At 37.5% G+C, this 19,874-nt stretch overlaps 1 protein-coding gene across 4 annotated transcripts in view; it reads left to right on the top strand.

Moving 5' to 3' along the window:
* The window catches only part of CSNK1G3 (casein kinase 1 gamma 3), a 138,913-nt gene that overhangs the window by 85,608 nt on the left and 33,431 nt on the right, over positions 1-19,874 (top strand). For 3 of the 4 annotated variants that reach the window (XM_024193382.1, XM_029911705.1, XM_029911703.1), the window contains exons 7-11: positions 9,382-9,467; positions 9,591-9,675; positions 10,725-10,873; positions 14,614-14,709; positions 16,549-16,644. In XM_024193382.1, coding sequence (XP_024049150.1) covers positions 9,382-9,467; positions 9,591-9,675; positions 10,725-10,873; positions 14,614-14,709; positions 16,549-16,644 — 512 coding nt within the window. The remainder of the gene's footprint in view (positions 1-9,381; positions 9,468-9,590; positions 9,676-10,724; positions 10,874-14,613; positions 14,710-16,548; positions 16,645-19,874) is intronic. The other variant, XM_029911704.1, reaches the window with a different exon arrangement.

Genomic DNA, 19,874 nt, shown 5'->3' with positions numbered 1-19,874 from the left:
CAATCTCTTTATCATGAAAGTTGAACTTACAAATGTAGAATTCTGTGTTTTTTGTTTTTTTTTTTTAAAACAAGTAAAATTTTAGAGCCTGCAAATCCACTCAGTCCTACATCTTGTTCAGCCAATCGCTGAGACAAACAAGTTTGTTTACATTTGCAGGAGATAATACTCTCTGCTTCTTGTTTGCAATGTCACCTGAAAGTGAGAACAGGTATTTTCATGGCACTGTTGTAGCCGGCATCGCAAGATATTTACATGTCAGATGTGCTAAAGATTCATATGTCCCTTCATGGTTCAACCACCATTCCAGGGGACATGCGTCCATGATGATGACGGGTTCTGCTCGATAACAATCCAAAGCAGTGTGGACCGACGCATGTTCATTTTCATCTGAGTCAGATGCCACCAGCAGAAGGTTGATTTTCTTTTTTGGTGGTTCAAGTTCTGTAGTTTCCTCATCGGAGTGTTGCTCTTTTAAGGCTTCGGAAAGCATGCTCCATACCTTGTCCCTCTCAGATTTTGGAAGGCGCTTCAGATTCTTAAACCTTGGGTCGAGTGCTGTAGCTATCTTTAGAAATCTCACATTGGTACCTTCTTTGCATTTTGTCAAATGTGCAGTGAAAGTGTTCTTAAAACAAACAATATGTCCTGGGTCATAATCCGAGACTGCCATAACATGAAATATATGGCAGAATGCAGGTAAAACAGAACAGGAGACATACAATTCTCCCCCAAGGAGTTCAGTCACAAATGTAATTAACGCATTGTTTTTTTAACGAGCATCATCATCATCAGCATGGAGGCATGTTCTCTGGAATTGTGGCCGAAGCATGGAGGGGCATATGAATCTTTAGCATATCTGGCACATAAATACCTTGCAATGCTGGCTACAAAAGTGCCATGCAAATGCCTGTTCTCACTTTCTGTTGACATTGTAAATAAGAAGAGGGCAGCATTATCTCCTGTAAATGCAAAAAAACTTGTTTGAGCGATTAGCTGAGCAAGAAGTAGGACTGAGTGGACTTGTAGGCTGTAAAGTTTTACTTTGTTGTGTTTTTGAGTGCAGTTATGTAACAAAAAAAAAATCTACATTTGTAAGTTGCACTTCTTTGAGTGCTGTCCCTATGGGTGCGCCGCTTCAGGTGGACGTGCATCCCATCTTTGGTGTAAGGAGACTCAACAATTTAATCTGTGCCCACAGATTCAAAATGATCACCGTGAGTTCAATCATCCCTATGCTGGAGGAAGGGGACTGGTTCGCAGCCCTCAACCTACAAGACACATACTTTCACGTTACAATCCATCTGGCTTACAGACGCTTCCTAAGTTCACAGTAGGACAAGAACATTTCCAATACATAGTGCTACCATTCCTCCTCTCGACGGCACCGAAAGTATTCACCAAAACACTTGCGGTAGTAGCGGCTTACTTACGGAGACGGGGGATACTGATATCCCTTTACTTAGACAACTGCCAACTCAAAGGCACCACAAAGACAGAAACAGAACGAAGCATTCAAATAATCATCTCTCTCTTTCACTCCCTGGGACTGCAAATCAACTAAAAGAAATCCACGCTCATTCCGGTACAGGAACTAGAGTTCATTGGAGCTCACCTGGACTCCCTCATGGCCAGAGCATTACTACCAAGGCCATGTTCACAACAATGCCCTCCCTTATATCAGTGGTCTCTCACAGTCCATGGGTATATGTGCGAACATGCCTACAACTATTGGGACATATGGCTGCTACCACATTCATTGTAAAACACGCCAGGCTACACGTGCCTTCAGAGATGGCTGAATGCAGTATACATCCCATGAAGACAGTCTAAACAAGAGAATCACACCCACCACAAAGGTGATACGATCACTATGATGGTGGACAAATCCAATGAAGGTTTGTTCTGGTGTACCATTCCAACAGGAACCACCATCTGTTCAGATCACAACAGATGCCTCCCTGATCAGATGGGGGGGTTCACCTGAACCAACATACCACTTAGGGCAAATGGTCCCCTGCGGAAACACATTTTCACATAAACCTACTAGAACTACGTGTGGTACGCAATGCATGCTGCCACTTCCTTTCTCTCATAAGAAACAGAATGATACAGATCCTAACAGACAACATTGCATGTATGTTCTATATCAACTGCCAGGGTGGAGCACGATCCCGCTCCTTATGTGCAGAAGCTCTAAAACTATGGAACTGGTGCATAAAGCACAATATCACTATCACAGCATCATACCTACTGGGTCGCCTGAATATCATGGCGGACACACTAAGCAGACAGTTTTCACAAGAATACAAATGGAAACTGAACGATGAAATAACACATCGTATTTTCCACAGATGAGGAACTCCAGTGATAGACCTGTTTGCGACACGAGCAAACAAGAAATGCCTAAAGTTCTGCTCACGTACAGGACAGGGAGCACAATCACTGGGAGATGCATTCTTTATCAAATGGAACGTCCCTCTCCTATATGCCTTCCCACCGATTCCTCTGATCTTCAGAGTCATACACAAAACACGAACCGACAGGGCCAAGTTAATCCTTATAATGCCAACATGGCCCAGATAGACTTGGTTCCCTTGACTCGCAAAGCAATATGCAAGCCATTCACTCTCTCCTGTCTACACAATCTCTTGTCACTGGACAATAGTCAAACCCTCCATCCAGATCCAGGGAAACTCCACCTGAAGGCATGGCTCCATCATGGCTCCGTCCTGAGGAATTAACCTGTTCTGACCAAGTAAAATAAGTACTGATTAATAGCGGGAAACAAAACACGCTCTACTTACCTCCAAAAATTGAAAAGATTTTCCCTATGGTGCCAAATGAAACAAATATCTGCACAACAGGCACCACTTCCTCTCATCCTGGATTACCTACTATCCTTAAACTCAGGACTGGCTACAAACTCGATTAAAGTTCACCTCGCGGCCATACTAGCCTTCCACCAACAGATGGATGGGACATCAGTATTCGCCCATCCCACTACTAAGAGGTTCATAATGGGGCTACAGAACATGTACCCGGATATCCATGAACCCACACCAGCATGGGATTTAAACTTAGTACTCAAATGCCTAACCAGAAAACCATGCGAATCCTTAGCATCGTGTTCTTTACTTCACTTATCTATGAAAGTGGGATTCTTGATAGCCATCACATCGGCACAAAGAGTGAGTGAGATAGGGGCACTCATGGCTCACCCCCTATACACAGTATTTTACAAGGACAAAGTGACTCTTAGGACACATCCTAAATTCATGCTCAAAATATCGTACTCATTCCACCAATTCACTTACCTACATTCCATCTGAAACCACACAACAACCCCCAAGAGGCATTGTTACATACATTAGATGTCCGTCGCTCCCTGGCCTTTTATCTGGACAGAACAAAGGCCTTCAGTAAATCTTACAGACTATTGGTATCAACGACAGAAAGATCAAAGGGTGTGGCTATATCCACGCTAAGACTAAATGGATATAAAACTCCCTATATAACAGAGAAGCCCCAATGGGCATCAGAACACGTTAGACAAGAGCCATAGCAGCTTCCATAGCATTCCTGTACAGCATACCCGTTCTAGACATATGCAGAGCAGCTACATGGGCATCTGAACATACATTCACTAACCAGTATGCCATTATGCTCAGCATGAGTGCAGACACAAGGGTAGGCTTCATGGTCCTAGCTGCAGCTACAGGCTCAACTCCAAAACACCTTCCATTCTGATGAGGGCACTGCTCTCCATTCACCTGAAGTAGAGCACCCACAGGGACAGCACTCGAAGAAGAAGGGAAGGTTACTCACCTTGTGCAGTAACTGAGGTTCTTCAAGATGTATGTCCCTGTGGGTGCTCCACTACCCACCCTCCTCCCCTCTACTTCGGGGAGTAAGAACTAAATGCTTCACGATAGAGAAGGAACTGAGTGGGTTGGGGTGTGCGCGTGCCAGAAGAGCCACCAGCAGCGCTGCGAGACAGTTACTGCTCACGCGTGTCCCAACCAGACACTGCTAGCAAAAATCTCCAATCAGCGGTGCCAGCACGCACTGCCACCTATAGTGGAGTACTCACAGAGAGACACATCTCGAAGAACCTCAGTTACTGCACAAGGCGAGTAACCTTCCCTTTCACAGCAAAGAGATTGAACTACAGTATTTGTATGAGTGAATTGAAAAATACTATTTCATTTATTTATCATTTTTATAGTGCAAACATTTGTAATAAAAATAATATGCAATTTGATTTTAATTACAACACAGAATACAATATATATGAAAATGTAGAAAAACATTGAAAATATTTAATAGATTTCAATTGGTATTCTATTGTTTAACAGTGCGATTAAAACTGCGGTTAGTCGTGATTAATTTTTTTTTAGTTAAATGCATGAGTTAACTGCAATTAATCGACAGCTCTAGTAGAGATAGATAGCATTCATGGAGAATATATCAATATCTTCTTGGACTTTCTAAGACAAAGTCCAGAATTTGCTTGAGTGTGTGGAAAAATAAGAACTTTATAGCCTGAATCTTAAATTTAAATCTCTTAATTTTTTTTCCTCTCTTGAATAAAAACTTCTTTCTTCAAGGTAGAATTAATCTACCTCTACAGTATGTTTATAGTTGGGGAATATTTTCTAAAATTGGTACCTCTCTTGTGACTGCAGTGTGAAGAAAATGAATGTCAGTCTGTCTCTGTCTGTTAATTAAGGGCATAACAACCCCCTTTTTGAGCCCTTGCTAGAAAGTTGCCTTTTTTTTTTTTTTATTTGTGAAAAATGTTTCTGGTGGCCATCACATCCTTCTGGCTGACTCACATAGTGTTTAGTAATTTTTTATTCTTACAGTTGCATCTTGGGAAGATTCTTTCTGGAGAGGTACTGCAGATTTATTTCTGTGTATAGAGGGGGCCTTTCTTCCAGAAGCTGCAGTTCCCTGGGCTGACTGATTTTTATGAGACAACCAACTTATATCTGAAAGCAAAATTGTTTTATTCTCTAAAGAATGTCATATTGTCCAATGTGATTTTAGTATATTACACATGAACGTCCAGATTTCATCATCTCTGAATTTTCTGACTCATGCAATTAATTTTCAACCTTTAGGTCTTAGTAGTGTAATGTTATATACTCATGCAGTACAATAAAAGTTAATTTGAAATTGAATGCATGATGGATCAACTGAACAAAATGTGTTTTGAATGTAAATTCAGTCAAGTTTTCTTGATAATGAACTACTGATTTAGGACTAGGATGTGATCTTCCTAAATTTTTTAAATTTCTGCCCTCTCATCTGCCCTGTACCAGGAGCTGATCCCTGCAAGCAGGGCTAACTCACCCCTTCTCTAGTGCTTAATTTGTAATGAAAAAGGTGCTGGGCTCAAGCAATGTTTTTACTTGAGTAACTGATGCAGCAAGCCCAGACCGTGCCAGGGCTATGAACTGTCAAGTCTAGAGTTGCTGGGGCTCAGCCCTGGTGCAAATTAAGCACTGCCCTTCTCTCCACAGTTAGGAGACAAGTTCATGTCTTCTTACTGTACAAGCCTGCACAGTAAGGCTGGCACACCTGGTGGATCAATCTGCATTATCCTAATGCATAATGCGGTGTGTGTTCTTTCCATGCCCACCAAACAGCTCTGGAAGAGAATGCTTCTTGCGCCTTTCCATTGTGTAAGGCTTTGTTCATCTTGCATAATTACAAATTTATCTGACCTGCTAATAGAGCTTCTCCTTGCTGTTTTCTTTTAAACAGGACAATTGTTAAACTTTATCTATGCTACTAAATGTGGTGATGTTTTTAATTTTGTCTGCTTCTCATTGTGAAAATTTTAATCTCCTCTTATATTGACAAGTACTTCAAATCTACCTTTTTCAGACAAACTATTATTTAGAACACATTAAATGGGTTTAGCTGTTGAACAGCATATTCTCTTCTACGAGTAATGGCCATTTAGCTTTTGTCTATAAAAGGTCCACTAAAATGAGTGGTCACTCCTAGAGTGTGGCTTTTTCTAGTTACATTTTAAACAAAAAACTGCCCTATGTACTTCACAAATTACTTCAGATTAAAAAAAAATTGTAGCAATGTTTTTCACATTTGCTATAACCTAAGAAAAGATGGGAAAAGAAGCATTAATCACAGCAAACTTTTCTTTAATTAAAATACATGAATCATAAAAGCAACCATTAATAGGTTCCTCAAATAACTACTGGCATTGCTTAGACAACTGTAATAAATATTCTATTTAGAAACAGTTGTCTTCATACTATGGTCTGACACCTCTCATTTCTTTGCTTCTGTATTACAAAGTGCATTTGCAGGGAAACAGAAGAGTTTATTTAAATTGTTGTTGCTTTCCCATCTGTGGACTTAATCATGTTCATGGAAATGGAAATTTATTTCACCATAGGAACTTAGGAAAACCTGTCAGGAAAAAGTACACCAACTCAGAAAAGTACATTATCTTCTTGCAACTGTTCTTCATGACAAATGAGGGGAAAAATACAGCAAATCTGAATCGTGAAACACATACTATTTAGAAACGAAGCATCAACTGCTCTTTGAAAGAGAACTTCAAGTTAAGCAGTTTTGTCAAATTCAGTTGTAAAATATGCTACCTGTTTGTCAAAACGATGTTTCTTTTTTAAGATCGAGTCCTTTTAAAGGAATAAGCATTTTTAAAAACAGGTTCTGTTGGGAAGGGAAGCAACTGTAAAATGTAAAAAGAACAGGAGTACTTGTGGCACCTTAGAGACTAACAAATTTATTAGAGCATAAGCTTTTGTGGGCTACAGCCCACTTCTTCGGATGCATATACAGTGGAACATATATTGAGGAGATATATATAACATACATACAGAAAGCATGAACAGGTGGGAGTTGTCTTACCAACTCTGAGAGGCCAATTAAGTAAGAGAAAAAAACTTCTGAAGTGATAATCAAGATAGCTCAGTACAGACAGTTTGATAAGAAGTGTGAGAATACTTACAAGGGGAGATAGATTCAATGTTTGTAATGGCTCAGCCATTCCCAGTCCTTATTCAGTCCTGAGTTGATTGTATTTAGTTTGCATATCAATTCCAGCTCAGCAGTCTCTCGTTGGAGTCTGTTTTTGAAGTTTTTCTGTTGTAAGATAGCCACCCGCAGGTCTGTCATTGAATGGCCAGACAGGTTAAAGTGTTCTCCCACTGGTTTTTGAGTATTGTTTCCTGATGTCAGATTTGTTTCCATTAAAAGAAAATAACAGAACACCACTAGCTGTCACCTTCAGCCCCCAACTAAAACCTCTCCAGCGCATCATCAGAGATCTACAACCTATCCTGAAAGATGATCCTTTACTCTCACAGATCTTGGGAGACAGACCTGTCCTCGCTTACAGACAATCCCCCAACCTAAAGCAAATACTCACCAGCAACCACACATCACTGAACAAAAACACTGACCCAGGAACCTATCCTTGTAAGAAAGCCCGATGCCAACTCTGTCCACATATCTATTCAAGTGACATCATCATAGGACCTAATCACATCAGCCATACCATCAGGGGCTCGTTCACCTGCACATCTACCAATGTGATATATGCCATCATGTGCCAGCAATGCCCCTCTGCCATGTACATTGGCCAAACCGGACAGTCTCTATGCAAAAGAATTAATGGACACAAATATGCAAACTAGATACAATCAACTCAGGATTGAATAAGGACTGGGAATGGCTGAGCCATTACAAACATTGAACCTATCTCCCCTTGTAAGTATTCTCACACTTCTTATCAAACTGTCTGTACTGAGCTATCTTGATTATCACTTCAAAAGTTTTTTTCTCTTACTTAATTGGCCTCTCAGAGTTGGTAAGACAACTCCCACCTGTTCATGCTCTCTGTATGTGTGTATATATAGCTCCTCAATATATGTTCCACTCTATATGCATCCGAAGAAGTGGGCTGTAGCCCACGAAAGCTTATGCTCTAATAAATTTGTTAGTCTCTAAGGTGCCACAAGTACTCCTGTTCTTTTTGCGGATACAGACTAACACGGCTGCTACTCTGAAACCTGTAAAATGTAAGGACATCACAATGCAAAGTAAATTCACAGTTCCCTAACTGTGTTTAAGATTTGGTCTGTAAAGGCAAATTTTGTGCTATGAACTTCCTGATCTACTATAAGGAGTAGACTAGATAAGTTTGTTTAGCATTAGCCATATCTATACTCTCTTTATAAAGATAATTAGTAGTAGTAATCTATTATTGCTTTAAAACTGGGTGACCAAACAACATTTTACTGTTGAGACTGAGGAGTTACTTGTGTATTTATGGAACTGCTTTCAATCCAATGAATCACCTCAATTTAAAAAAAATATATATCCTATATAATTGTATGCCTCCATCTCCAGTAGTAGAAGGCTAATATTACTGACTAGCAGCAGTATTTTTTCTATTGGCTTTAAGATCTTGGGGTATCCTATTGTATAATTGAATAATCTAAAGATCATTGAATTACCTATATTGAAGACTCTTAAATATATTGATATCTGTAATTTTAAAATGTGAATAATACTTTGTCAATAAGAAATTTGTTTTCGCTTTAAAATAGTCAGAATTTCAGAAACGAAAGGGCACTTGTGAATTTTGCAAATTTGAATCACTTGAGTTCTCTTTTGAAATTTACTGTTGTTGGTTTTCTTATTTTATTTTCTTGTATACTTTATGGAATACTGTGGCTTGAATTCCGGAATTCTAATACCCTGACAAGCACTTCATTAATGTAAACAAAAATTGTATTACTGCAAAGTAATTCCATTCACAGTTCTACTCTAAGGTCAGCTAGATAGGGGAATAAGCTACAGCTGCTTGCTTCCTCAATGGTGCTTTTTGACTGAAAAGTCAGTTTTCCGTGTAAGACTTCTTACTTCCCCAATAAAACCTTGGGTTTCCTAAAAAAACTCCATAAAGTGGATAGATGGGGAACAAATATTACTTTTTCCATGTATCACATTAATTTTCATCATTTTAAGAAGGAAATTTGTTCAATGACAGATTGTTAAATTGTTCTCATTTAACATAGTTGAAAAATGTGGGCATGTTTAATGAAAGTATAATTTTAAATATCAGATCAATTTCCTTTTATACCAAAAATGACTTGTATTAGTAAGATGAACATACCAGTATTCTGCATTGGCATTTTTTGTTTAACTCTGCTCTTAATAAGATCCACAATAGGCAAAAATGTGCACTACTTTAATATAAAATTTTATATTGTTAAACTTCTAAATATTTTAAAACTTTTTCTAAATCATGTGAAAAATTAAAGTATGCATTAAGCAGATGTAACATTCTAATAACTTTTTTATTTTATGTTTCAGAACAAAGTAGAAGAGATGATTTGGAAGCTTTAGGACATATGTTTATGTATTTTCTCAGAGGGAGCCTTCCATGGCAAGGTTTAAAGGTAGTGTTTTTAATATCCTTATCTCCCCTTTTTAAAAAAAGTCATCTTCTCCATCGTGTTTCCTTAGTAAAGTTGTCTCCTAAAATACTTTCTGAAGTTATAAATTTATCTTTCACATCATAGGCTGATACATTAAAAGAACGTTATCAGAAAATTGGAGACACAAAACGAGCAACACCTATCGAAGTATTGTGTGAAAACTTTCCAGGTAATGATTGTGTTAATGAAGATGAATCTATCTTTAAAATAACGCTGCAGTAAATCTTTTTTAATACTGTAGGACTGTATACATTACTAAGAAAAATGGCTTTCAAATACATATAATAAAATATATTGTGGTAATGAACGTAATTTAAAATATAATGAAACATCACAGAGTTTTGTCACTGGCTGTTGTTGAAGCTGGGGGATTAGGAGAGAGGCCCAAAACCACTAATTGTTTAATATATTGACATTCTATGGGGAGGAGGGAAGAGGGGAGGAAGTGTATTTCCAGTTCCAGGTAGTGATCAGTTTGTCCTGAAGCATAAAATGTTGGTCTCCCTTTTGTCTATAAGAAAGCAGATTAATATTTTTTAAAAATATTTATTGTAACACTTTTCTTACTGGTACATGACCATCATTTTGAAGGTGACTTACTTTAAACTACTTGTAACTCTTTATTTTGGGCATTATTCCTGCCTCTGGGTCCCCCTAACAATTTTTGTGGTATTATAGTTGCATTTTCCTATACAAAAAGAGATTTTATTTCCCTGATTTCTCTATAAACGACTCAGATATATGAAACTGACTTACTACACAGAAGCACCCATGAAATTGACTAAACAGAAACTTCTCTCAAATGCACAAAATAAGCTGGGGGCAGGGGGAAGAAAAAAAGTTTTTCTGGTATATAAACCTCTCTGGTCTAGTAATGATAGATTTTAGCATGATTTTTTAAAGTTGATATTTTTTGGGGTCTATTTGGCTCCCATCCTGCAAACATCTACACATATGGCAGTTCCATTAAATTCAGTGGGATACTCATGAACATAAAGTTAATTGGTGCATAATTGTTTCAAAGGGAAAAATGCATTAACTGCTGCGGAACATAAAAACTAAACTGATAAGTAAATTAACATGACATAAAATCAATCTGAATTTTATATAGAAAGCTAAAAATTTATTTGGTTTGTTTTTAAGTGTCAATGATTAATGTAATTGTTTAACCATTAATAAAACAGAAATGGCAATTATGAATATTTCTCATTTGTATAGAGGAAATGGCTACATATCTGCGTTATGTAAGAAGGCTAGATTTTTTTGAAAAACCAGACTATGACTACTTAAGAAAACTCTTTACAGACTTATTTGATCGGAAGGGCTATATGTTTGATTATGAATATGACTGGATTGGGAAACAGCTGGTGAGTTCAGTTGAGCAAAGATGCTGTATTTTTGTCTAACCAGTTTTTTAACTATAGTAGTTAGTCTTAATATTTGTATAATTTTTCTTGTATATTATAAAATTTACTAAGATTATGAGTCAAACTACTTTTGTGAAAGCTGCAGATTAGTTTCCATTGTAATCCCCTGTTTTTACGTATTGTGAAATTTATGAAATATCACCTTTTGGTCTGAGATTTTTTTTATACCGGGTCTCTTCCCAAAGGTGTGGTGTTTTTTTTAAAACATCAAATAAAATTCCTTCCTCTGTTTTATAATAGGAGGTTGTACGAATTCTAATCATTTTTTGAGCAGAGTAACAGTTTGTCATTTGAAACTTTGCAAGGACAGAGTCGTCATTGGGAGTGTGTGGTTGTTTCATTTTGGGGAATTTTTTCCAAAGTTTTAAGCAACTGAGAAATCACTTCTCAGCATCTGAGGTTTATAGCGGAAACTATACTAAAGCCTTGTTCCCTTTGTGACATCAAAGTGCACATCTTCCCTGTCCAGCCTGACAGGCACATGAGCTGCTGCTTTCAAGCTTTTCCTGAGACAGGTAGCTTGAAGGAGCTTCTAAGTACCTCATTAAAATACTCAATAAAAATGTCCTTTTAAAAACATTTTTGACTACTGTCAGGAACAGTAGAAAAGTTTGTGTGACTAAAGGATTAGACCCCAAACTTAGGGTCTCAGCTGATCAGAAAATGGTGGGGGATGGTATCTGTAGAAAATTCTGACTTTTCACTGAAAAATTACAAAAATTCAATTTTTGGCCCAAAAGCCCAAAACTTTTTTTGAGAAAAGCCAGACAGAAATATTTGGTCAGTCAAAGACTCATGGAAAACATAATCTAAGTCATGCTCCAATATTCTACAAGTTCTAAGCTTTCATTTTACAAAATTCTGTATTTGGCTTATAGAATTTTTTCTACAACTTGAAATAATCTTGTAACACTTTCTTCTCTTTTTACTTACACTAAATTTAATGTCATACTCCTGTATATACATATTCTTATCTACTTACATATTTTGATAACTTATCCTCACTATCACATTTTACTAAGATTGTCATACACTATTATTATTATTATTATTATTAGATTAATTGTTAATCTGGCTTTTTCTAACTTTTGAGGGCTTGGCTTTGCAACCCAAATAACATTCTGTTAACATTGTTTTGTTTTGGGTTTTTTGTACATAACAATTATTTTGTATTGCAGTAGTGCCTAGGGGCCCTGTCACAGATAAGGTTCCTGTTGTGCTAAGCAGTATAAAAACACAACTAAATGTGTTCCCTGCTTAGAAGAGCCAACAATCTTATATGAGAGACAGCAGGATATATATTCTCTTCATCCTTGCTTACATGCAGTAATGTATACAGGGATGAAGCAGCGACTTCAAAGCTAACTTTGATCATGTGCATAATAGATTCTTACGTGTAGGAAAGTATGTGTCAGTTCCCTATGAAACAACTGTGTGCTTTTTATATACATGATTTTATAGGATTATGGCATATACATAGTACTACAGTATGCAGCACATAAAGTTATCAACAAATGTATGGTAGCTTTTAACAAAAGTTAATATTCTGTAGCACTCAGAAGGGGACAGTCCAAGTTTGAGGGCATCTGAAATCTTTTATTTGGCACATTCTGTCTTTGATTATTTAACCATGTTTGTTTAACATTGTACAAATATAATCTTTCTATAGATTTTCTTTACTTAAAGTAAAAAGGTAGGAGCTTCCCTGTTTAGGCTTTGGAAATTCTGTTAGCTTCTACAAATTTGAAGTGTGTTTAAATTCCACAATCTGGAACTATTTATACATCACCAGAATGCCTTCTCCCACACATGCTTAGATGGTGTATAGGAAGAAACACCTTCCTTGGACATGATCAAAGTGGGGCTGCCTGCTGTGCATCTTAAAATGTTTTCAGAAGCTTTCCTCAGTCCCTATGTACCTTCTTTCCTGAGCAACTTTATAAAGCTTTCACTACTTAGCTAAGCTAGTCTTGCACATAGCCTTAGTGAATCATTCCTTAGTTACACATCTTACAAACTAAGTGGAAAAAATTCCATTGTGAATAGTTGGTAAATAATTTTTCAAAAGCGAATAAGATGGTGAACTCAAATTTCCTCTGGAACAATGAAATACACTGCTTTTCAGTAAGCATTCTTCCCAGACAAAATTGTATCTTTCAAGCCTCAGCCATTTTGGTTGTCTGTTTAAAAAAAAAAAAAAGTTGGAAGAAAATTTGTAAAATGGTAATATCTTTGATTTCCACTGTGTTCACATTCAAAAGTGGCTTAATCTTTTTTTTTCTTCATACTTTCAAAGATGGCAGAGGTTAGTCATAGAAGATTTCAGCCTGAAATCTTACAGGAAGTTATCGGTAACTGGAATAGGTTAAAACAACGAGGAGTCCTTGTGGCACCTTACAGACTAACACATTTATTTGAGCCTAAGCTTTCATTGGCCATAACCCACTTCATCAGGTGCATGGAGTGGAAAATACAGTAGGCAAGTATAAATATACAGCACATGAAAAGATGGGAGTTGCCTTTAGTGCGGGGGGTCAGTGCTAACGAGTCCAATTCAATCAAAGGGGATGTGGCCCATTCCCAGCAGTTGACAAGAAGAGGTGAATATCAACAGAGGGAAAATTATTTTTTGTAGTGACCCAAACACTCCCAGTCTTTATTCAGGCGTAATTTGATTGTGTCAAGTTTGCAAATAAATTCTCGTTCTGCAAGTCTGCAAGTTCTTGAAGTCTTTTTTTGAAGTTTTTTTTGTTGAAGAGTGGCGACTTTTAAGTCTGTTATTGAGTGTCCAGGGAGACTGAAGTGCTCACCTACTCATTTTTGAATGTTACAATTCTTGATGTCCGATTTGTGTCCATTTATTCTTTTCCGTAGAGACTGTCCAGTTTGGCCAATGTATATGTACAATGACAGTCTATTACAAAAAGTAATTTTACCTCTATTGATAGTCACCCCTTCTTATCAACTGTTGGGAATGGGCCACATCCACCCTAATTGAATTGGCCTTGTTAGCATTGACCCCCTTCTTGGTAAGGCAACTCCCATCTTTTCATGTGCCGTATATTTATACCTGCTTACTGTATTTCCATTCCATGCTTCTGATGAAGTGGGTTATATCCCATGAAAGCTTATGCCCAAATAAATTTGTTAGTCTCTAAGGTGCCACGAGGACTCCTCATTGTTTTTACTGATGCAAAATAGGTTAGAATGGATACTTCATGCAACTTCAACTGTAGTGGGACCAACACTTCTAGCTGGAATAGTGGCAAACTTTTCAAATTAAAATGTAAGCAAACAAAAATTCAAGGAACTCATCACAAAATGTACTTGCTGCTTTTATTTGGACCAGTTTACAGTAACTTGTCATGTCCTAAGCAGACTAGTGAATGCATTACAGCATAGTGTAGTGAAGTCTTTATCATTGGACATCATTACAGCAAGTTGCTCCTAAATTTTCGAGAAGGGAGAGCATGTTACTGGTTTTTGTGAGAGAATTACCAAGTTTGAGAATTAGTGAGGGTCTGCTTCATGACTTGCTGTTGGTTTTGTATGGCCATATCTCTGTACATTTCCATGGCAGGTTCAGAAACATGTTTTGGATTACAATTCAGTAATTATTGGTATGTGGAAAACTTAAATATTTTTTTAACAACTTGCTACATAATATATTATGTTTGTAGCCTACTCCAGTGGGCTCAATTCATTCAGACCCCGCACTGTCATCAAACAGAGAAGCACATCAGCACAGAGATAAGATGCAACAATCCAAAAATCAGGTATGCTGCTCACCTAAGATTTTATCAGCATTATTTTATGTCATCATTTTTATAAAGTTTTGTTCTTGATGCCAAAACAGCTTTGCTATTGCTTGTGTTACACAATTTCAAATTGACACCAGTTTCTGCTGTCCATTTTTCTATGTTTGCTGAAGGTAACATTTATTAATGCATGAATGTTTTTGGTTTGTAAGTCTTAAATAAAGGTCATAAAGGGCTATCGTGTTTTTAAGTTGTAATTATAAATAAATGGGATCCTTTTTTCTTTTTTGATCAACTGCATCCTAAGGAGCATTGCTGTATTTTCTTCCTTAGTTTTTCTGTTTAATCTTACAGTCTCTTACTTTGCACCATGTACAGTGACTCACCCACTAGTGTTAGAGGGTTAATTTTCCTAAGATTGCATTTTTTGCCACCTTAGTACATTCAAAAGGCAGTAAAATTTGTGAGAATTCTAGATTTTCTGTTTAAAGTAGTGTTAGGTTTTTCTTAGAGAAAATACTTAATGCACAATCATAGGCTATAAGAACGGATGGACTGCTTAAGATTTGAATTCACTTGTTACCTGATGGCCATAGCATGTACAATTCTGAGGTGATATTACCAGAATGTTGTCATGAGAAAAATGTATTTTAAGTACTTTCTTACAGATCAATAATGGTTTTATGTAAAGGTTGAAATAGTATCTGTACAAAATATATAAACCATATTTTACTTTGATATACTTCACCCACTATATATATATAATATAATACACACACACACGCCTCTACCCCGATATAACGCGAATTCGGATATAACGCGGTAAAGCAGTGCAGTGGGGCTGCGCACTCCGGCGGATCAAAGCAAGTTCAATATAACATGGTTTCACCTATAACGTGGTAAGATTTTTTGGCCCCCGAGGACAGCATTATATCGGGGTAGAGGTGTGTGTGTATGTATGTATGCATGCATGCATATATATATGCACATGTAGTTTATTCTAGTTTAAAAAAAAAAAAGATGTATATGCATGTAGTTACCCACTTCATACATACAAATGAGATTTGCATACATAATTTAGGTGGCTAGTTTCAAAAGCTTTGCCCTAAAAGGCTTATGGTTTCTGAACAAAAATCAGTTATTTTAAAGGATATACTCTGAAGGAGCTTGTTGCTAAACTAGTGGAGAATTACAGTATGCTGATAACTTTGATCAGTATTGTGATTTTATACTTTAGTTTGTTTCTCAGAAAATTTCAGGCCTTTGTTGATGCAAGGGTAGGAATATACAATATAGTAATTGTGCACTGTATTTTGTGTTGCATTTGTTGAATGTATGTTTTCAGTTAATATAACATGCATGATGTGCAATTGCAGCAGATTGTATTTTAAGCATATGTAATCATGAGTTCTTGTTTTCTTCTGGAGTGTCCATGGTATTTTTAATTATATTGCTGTGTTCGAGAGAAATTTTGCATACCCCAAGTGACTTTATAACCATTTTGAAATTACTTAAAATAATAAAAACAGTTTGTTTTCATTTTTTTTTATTTTTGTTTATTGTTTTGCTTTCTGCTATTTCCAGATTCTTAATCTGTCTGGTAGTTCATGTTTGAGTGTATACATTTTTGTTCATTTTTAGCCACTCTGCAACTTTTAGCTATAGTAAATAGCAAAGTTTAAACATGTATCTATCTACATTCATGTGCATATGTACATAGCTGGTTACATTCTGTTTGTATGTTGTATTCCTGTGGGATTTTTATTTCACATTGTAATACAAGCATGAGATGTTTAATATGTTTTGGGTTTTTTTCCTCCTCTTCCTTGCATGCTTAATACATTATGTAATTGACAGTCGGCAGACCACAGGGCAGCTTGGGACTCCCAGCAGGCCAACCCCCATCACTTGAGAGCTCACCTTGCAGCTGACAGACATGGTGGCTCGGTACAGGTATTTTCTGCTTCTTTGCATGACTGATTATTTCCACATTCTGCAACCTATTCCTTTGTAACTCCTGACATGATTCTTGTTTTCAGCTGAAAAGTTTGCTTCATAGTTATTTCCATAATTACATTCCCTTGTTCCTTTTGTTCTACAATTGCCAAATTGGAAAAGAAAAGTGCAGAAAGTTTGACTTTTTGTATGTTGAATTTCTACAAATGCCTGTTGTAGTTTAGCAGTATAGCTTTCTAAAATTTATATCAGCTAAATCAGCTAATGTTAAGACTTTAGTTCATTTTAATTTTATATATAGTTTAAATAGATTTTAACTACTCAAGTTTATTTAATATTAGCCAATTTTGAGAACTTGGCACAGTGCAGCACTTTACACGTTTTAACCAGGGTAAAAAATGAGAAACTAATGAATATTAGTAATATTTAGTTAAGTACTTGATTTCAGCTAAATATCTGTTTTAAAGAGAGTCAGTTTCTACACGTAAGTATAACAGCAGCTTTAGATATTATACTTGTCCCTACCAAACAAATGTATTTTCTCCCCTCCTCATAGAGGCCAATGCAAAAAAGGGAATACTGGTTATCTGACCAGTCACAGTGAATTTACATATACACAGCACTGTGAAATTCACAAAGTAGAAAACTAAAAATAGGGATTTTTTTCTGATCATTTTTCACTGTTTTAGATTTTGTTTTTAAGAACAGTAGTTTAAAATATTCAGACAGTAATGGGATTTATGGCATGCATCCCTTTAAGATGTTAGAGGAATGTAGTTATACATAGTGACTAAAGAGTCTCCAGAAAACTAATTTTATTGCACTTCCATTTGCAAGTGAAAAACATAATAATAATTTCTGTTTAACAGAAGTGGGTTATCACATCAAAGCTTGAACAAAGCGGTGTACTCAGGAATTTTTGAATTCACTAATTTGTTTGCTCAATTGTGGGCAGCAGTAACAGCTATATGTTTCTTTGCCAGCCACCAAAATGCTCAAATGAGGTATGATTCCCAGTCTAGTCCATTTCTCATTTATAAACAGTAGCTTGAGGGGATTAATTTACTAAGGTTGGCCAATTTAGAGTTTCTGTCTAAGTCGAATGCTGACTCATTCTCTCATGTTAATTCCCCACCCAGACCCCGTTATAGTCCAAACTCTTTCTTCCTGAATGCTTAATTTCCTTTATCAGATGTTTGTAACTTTCAACCAGGTTTTGCTTTCCTTGTGTATGTGATGTATGTGGTTGCAGTAATTCTTGGGAAATTTAGGGCACAAGAATCAAGAAGATACTTGTCACATCAGATGGCTTGAAAGCTGCCCCATTTATGTGCATACACTCTATTGTTAGTACCGTATATACTCGTTCATAAGCCGAATTTTTTTAGTAAAAAAGGGAAGCACCAGAGAAGGGGGTCGGCTTATGAACGGGTATAGAGAGGGAGAGGTGGGACACAGCCCCTCCTCCCAACAGAGGGAGCAAGGAAAGGCAGCAGAGCCAGAAGGGAAGAGGTGGGGCCAGAGTCTCTCCGCTTCTGGCCACGCTGCTCTCCCCCCAGCCTCCGAAGCAGCTGCAGCTCCGGGGCTGGCAGGCTGCAGCCGTGCTGCTCGGTCCAGCCCCCCAGAGCACGCTGTGGCCGCGCCGTCCGTCCCACTGGAGCATGCTGCGGCCGTGCCGCCCTATCTGGAACATGCTGCGGCTGCGCCACCCAATCTGGCCCGCTGGAGCAGGCTGCGGTCGCGCTGCCCAGCCTGCCGGAGCAGCTACAGCCAGGTTAGACATCCTCCCCTGGCCCTCCCAGATAAAGTGAGAAGGGATGGGATGGAAAGAGTGTGGTGGTCCCAGGCTAGGGGTGGGGTCATGTGGGGGGTTGTCACAGGGGTTACTTCCCTGTCCCCCAGCTTCTCCCCCCCCCCAACACCCCCTTCCCCCCACTTCCTGTCCCGGTCCGTCAGGGTTAGCAGCTGGCACGCCAGGACACTTTGTTTACTTAGGTTTACCTCCGTGCCTGTGGACGCTCGAGGTAAACAAACCATCTCGGCCCACCAGCAGCTTATCCTGATGGCCCGGGAGCCAAAGTTTGCTGACCCCTGATTATAGGGTTGGCTTATGAATGGTTTATAAAAATTTTCCATTTTTACTTATCCATCTTGGGAGGGTCAACTTATAAACGAACCGGCTTATGACCAAGTATATATGGTAATTCTTTGTCATGTCAATCAAAATCATAATAATTTAGCATTATAACAACAAGTTGTATGGAACATGTTGTGTATTTTCCTTTTATTCAATACACTTTTTGAGCCTGACTGCTCCATCTATTTTTTATATTTTAGATTTTTCTAAAATATCTTTTGTTTTTTTCTCCTCCAAGGCAAGGAGCAGAGATAAAATTGCATACTTCACCCTGTTAATTCTATACAATAAGTTTTTTGCACCTTTTAAAAAATCTGAGTCTTGAATTAAATTGCAAAATTCTAAACTGATGCTTGAAAAGCTTTTGTTTGTGTAGAATAAAGTTAATTGAATAAAATAAAGTGAATATTGCAACTCATCAAAGATTTAGTTGCGCTAAACTTTTTTATAAAAATAATCATTTTCTTTTTTTGTTAAACTACATAGCTTCCTGATAACAAGCAGTTTGAATGTCAGACCAATGTTCTGATCACAGCAACTCTTTCATATAAATAAAATAAATTTAAAAAGGAAAGTAGTTGATTTGTCTCCTTGAACCATATTAGAATGTGAAATTAGCATTGGATTTGAGATTAAACTGGATAAAATTATGAGATTTCTTAAGTATCTTCTGGCTACATTAAGAAATATTTCTATCTATGGTTAACATATCAGTGGAACACTTCAAATAGTTTATGAACATAAAAACAGCCATACTGGGTCAGACCAAAGGTCCATCTAGCCCAGTATCCTGTCTTCCGACAGTGGCCAATGCCAGGTGCCCCAGAGGGAATGAACAGAACAGATATCAAGTGATCCATCCCCTGTTGCCCATTCCAGCTTCTGGCAAACAGAGGCTAGGGACACCATCCCTGCCCATCCTAGCTAATAGTCATTACGGACCTATCTTCCATCAATTTATCTAATTCTGGCGCATTCAGTTTGTTTAGTTTATGGCGCATTCAGTACTTCATTCAAAATAATTACTTCAACAATCCCAGCATTTACTGAGAAGAATTTCAATATTTTGCTTTTTGTAACCCAAAAACAT

Source organism: Terrapene carolina, unplaced genomic scaffold (genome assembly GCF_002925995.2).
Source record: "Terrapene carolina triunguis isolate 2854851 unplaced genomic scaffold, T_m_triunguis-2.0 Scaffold113, whole genome shotgun sequence".
In the NCBI taxonomy this organism is placed as follows: Eukaryota; Metazoa; Chordata; order Testudines; family Emydidae; genus Terrapene; species Terrapene triunguis.
This window is presented reverse-complemented; position numbering and strand designations above follow the sequence as displayed.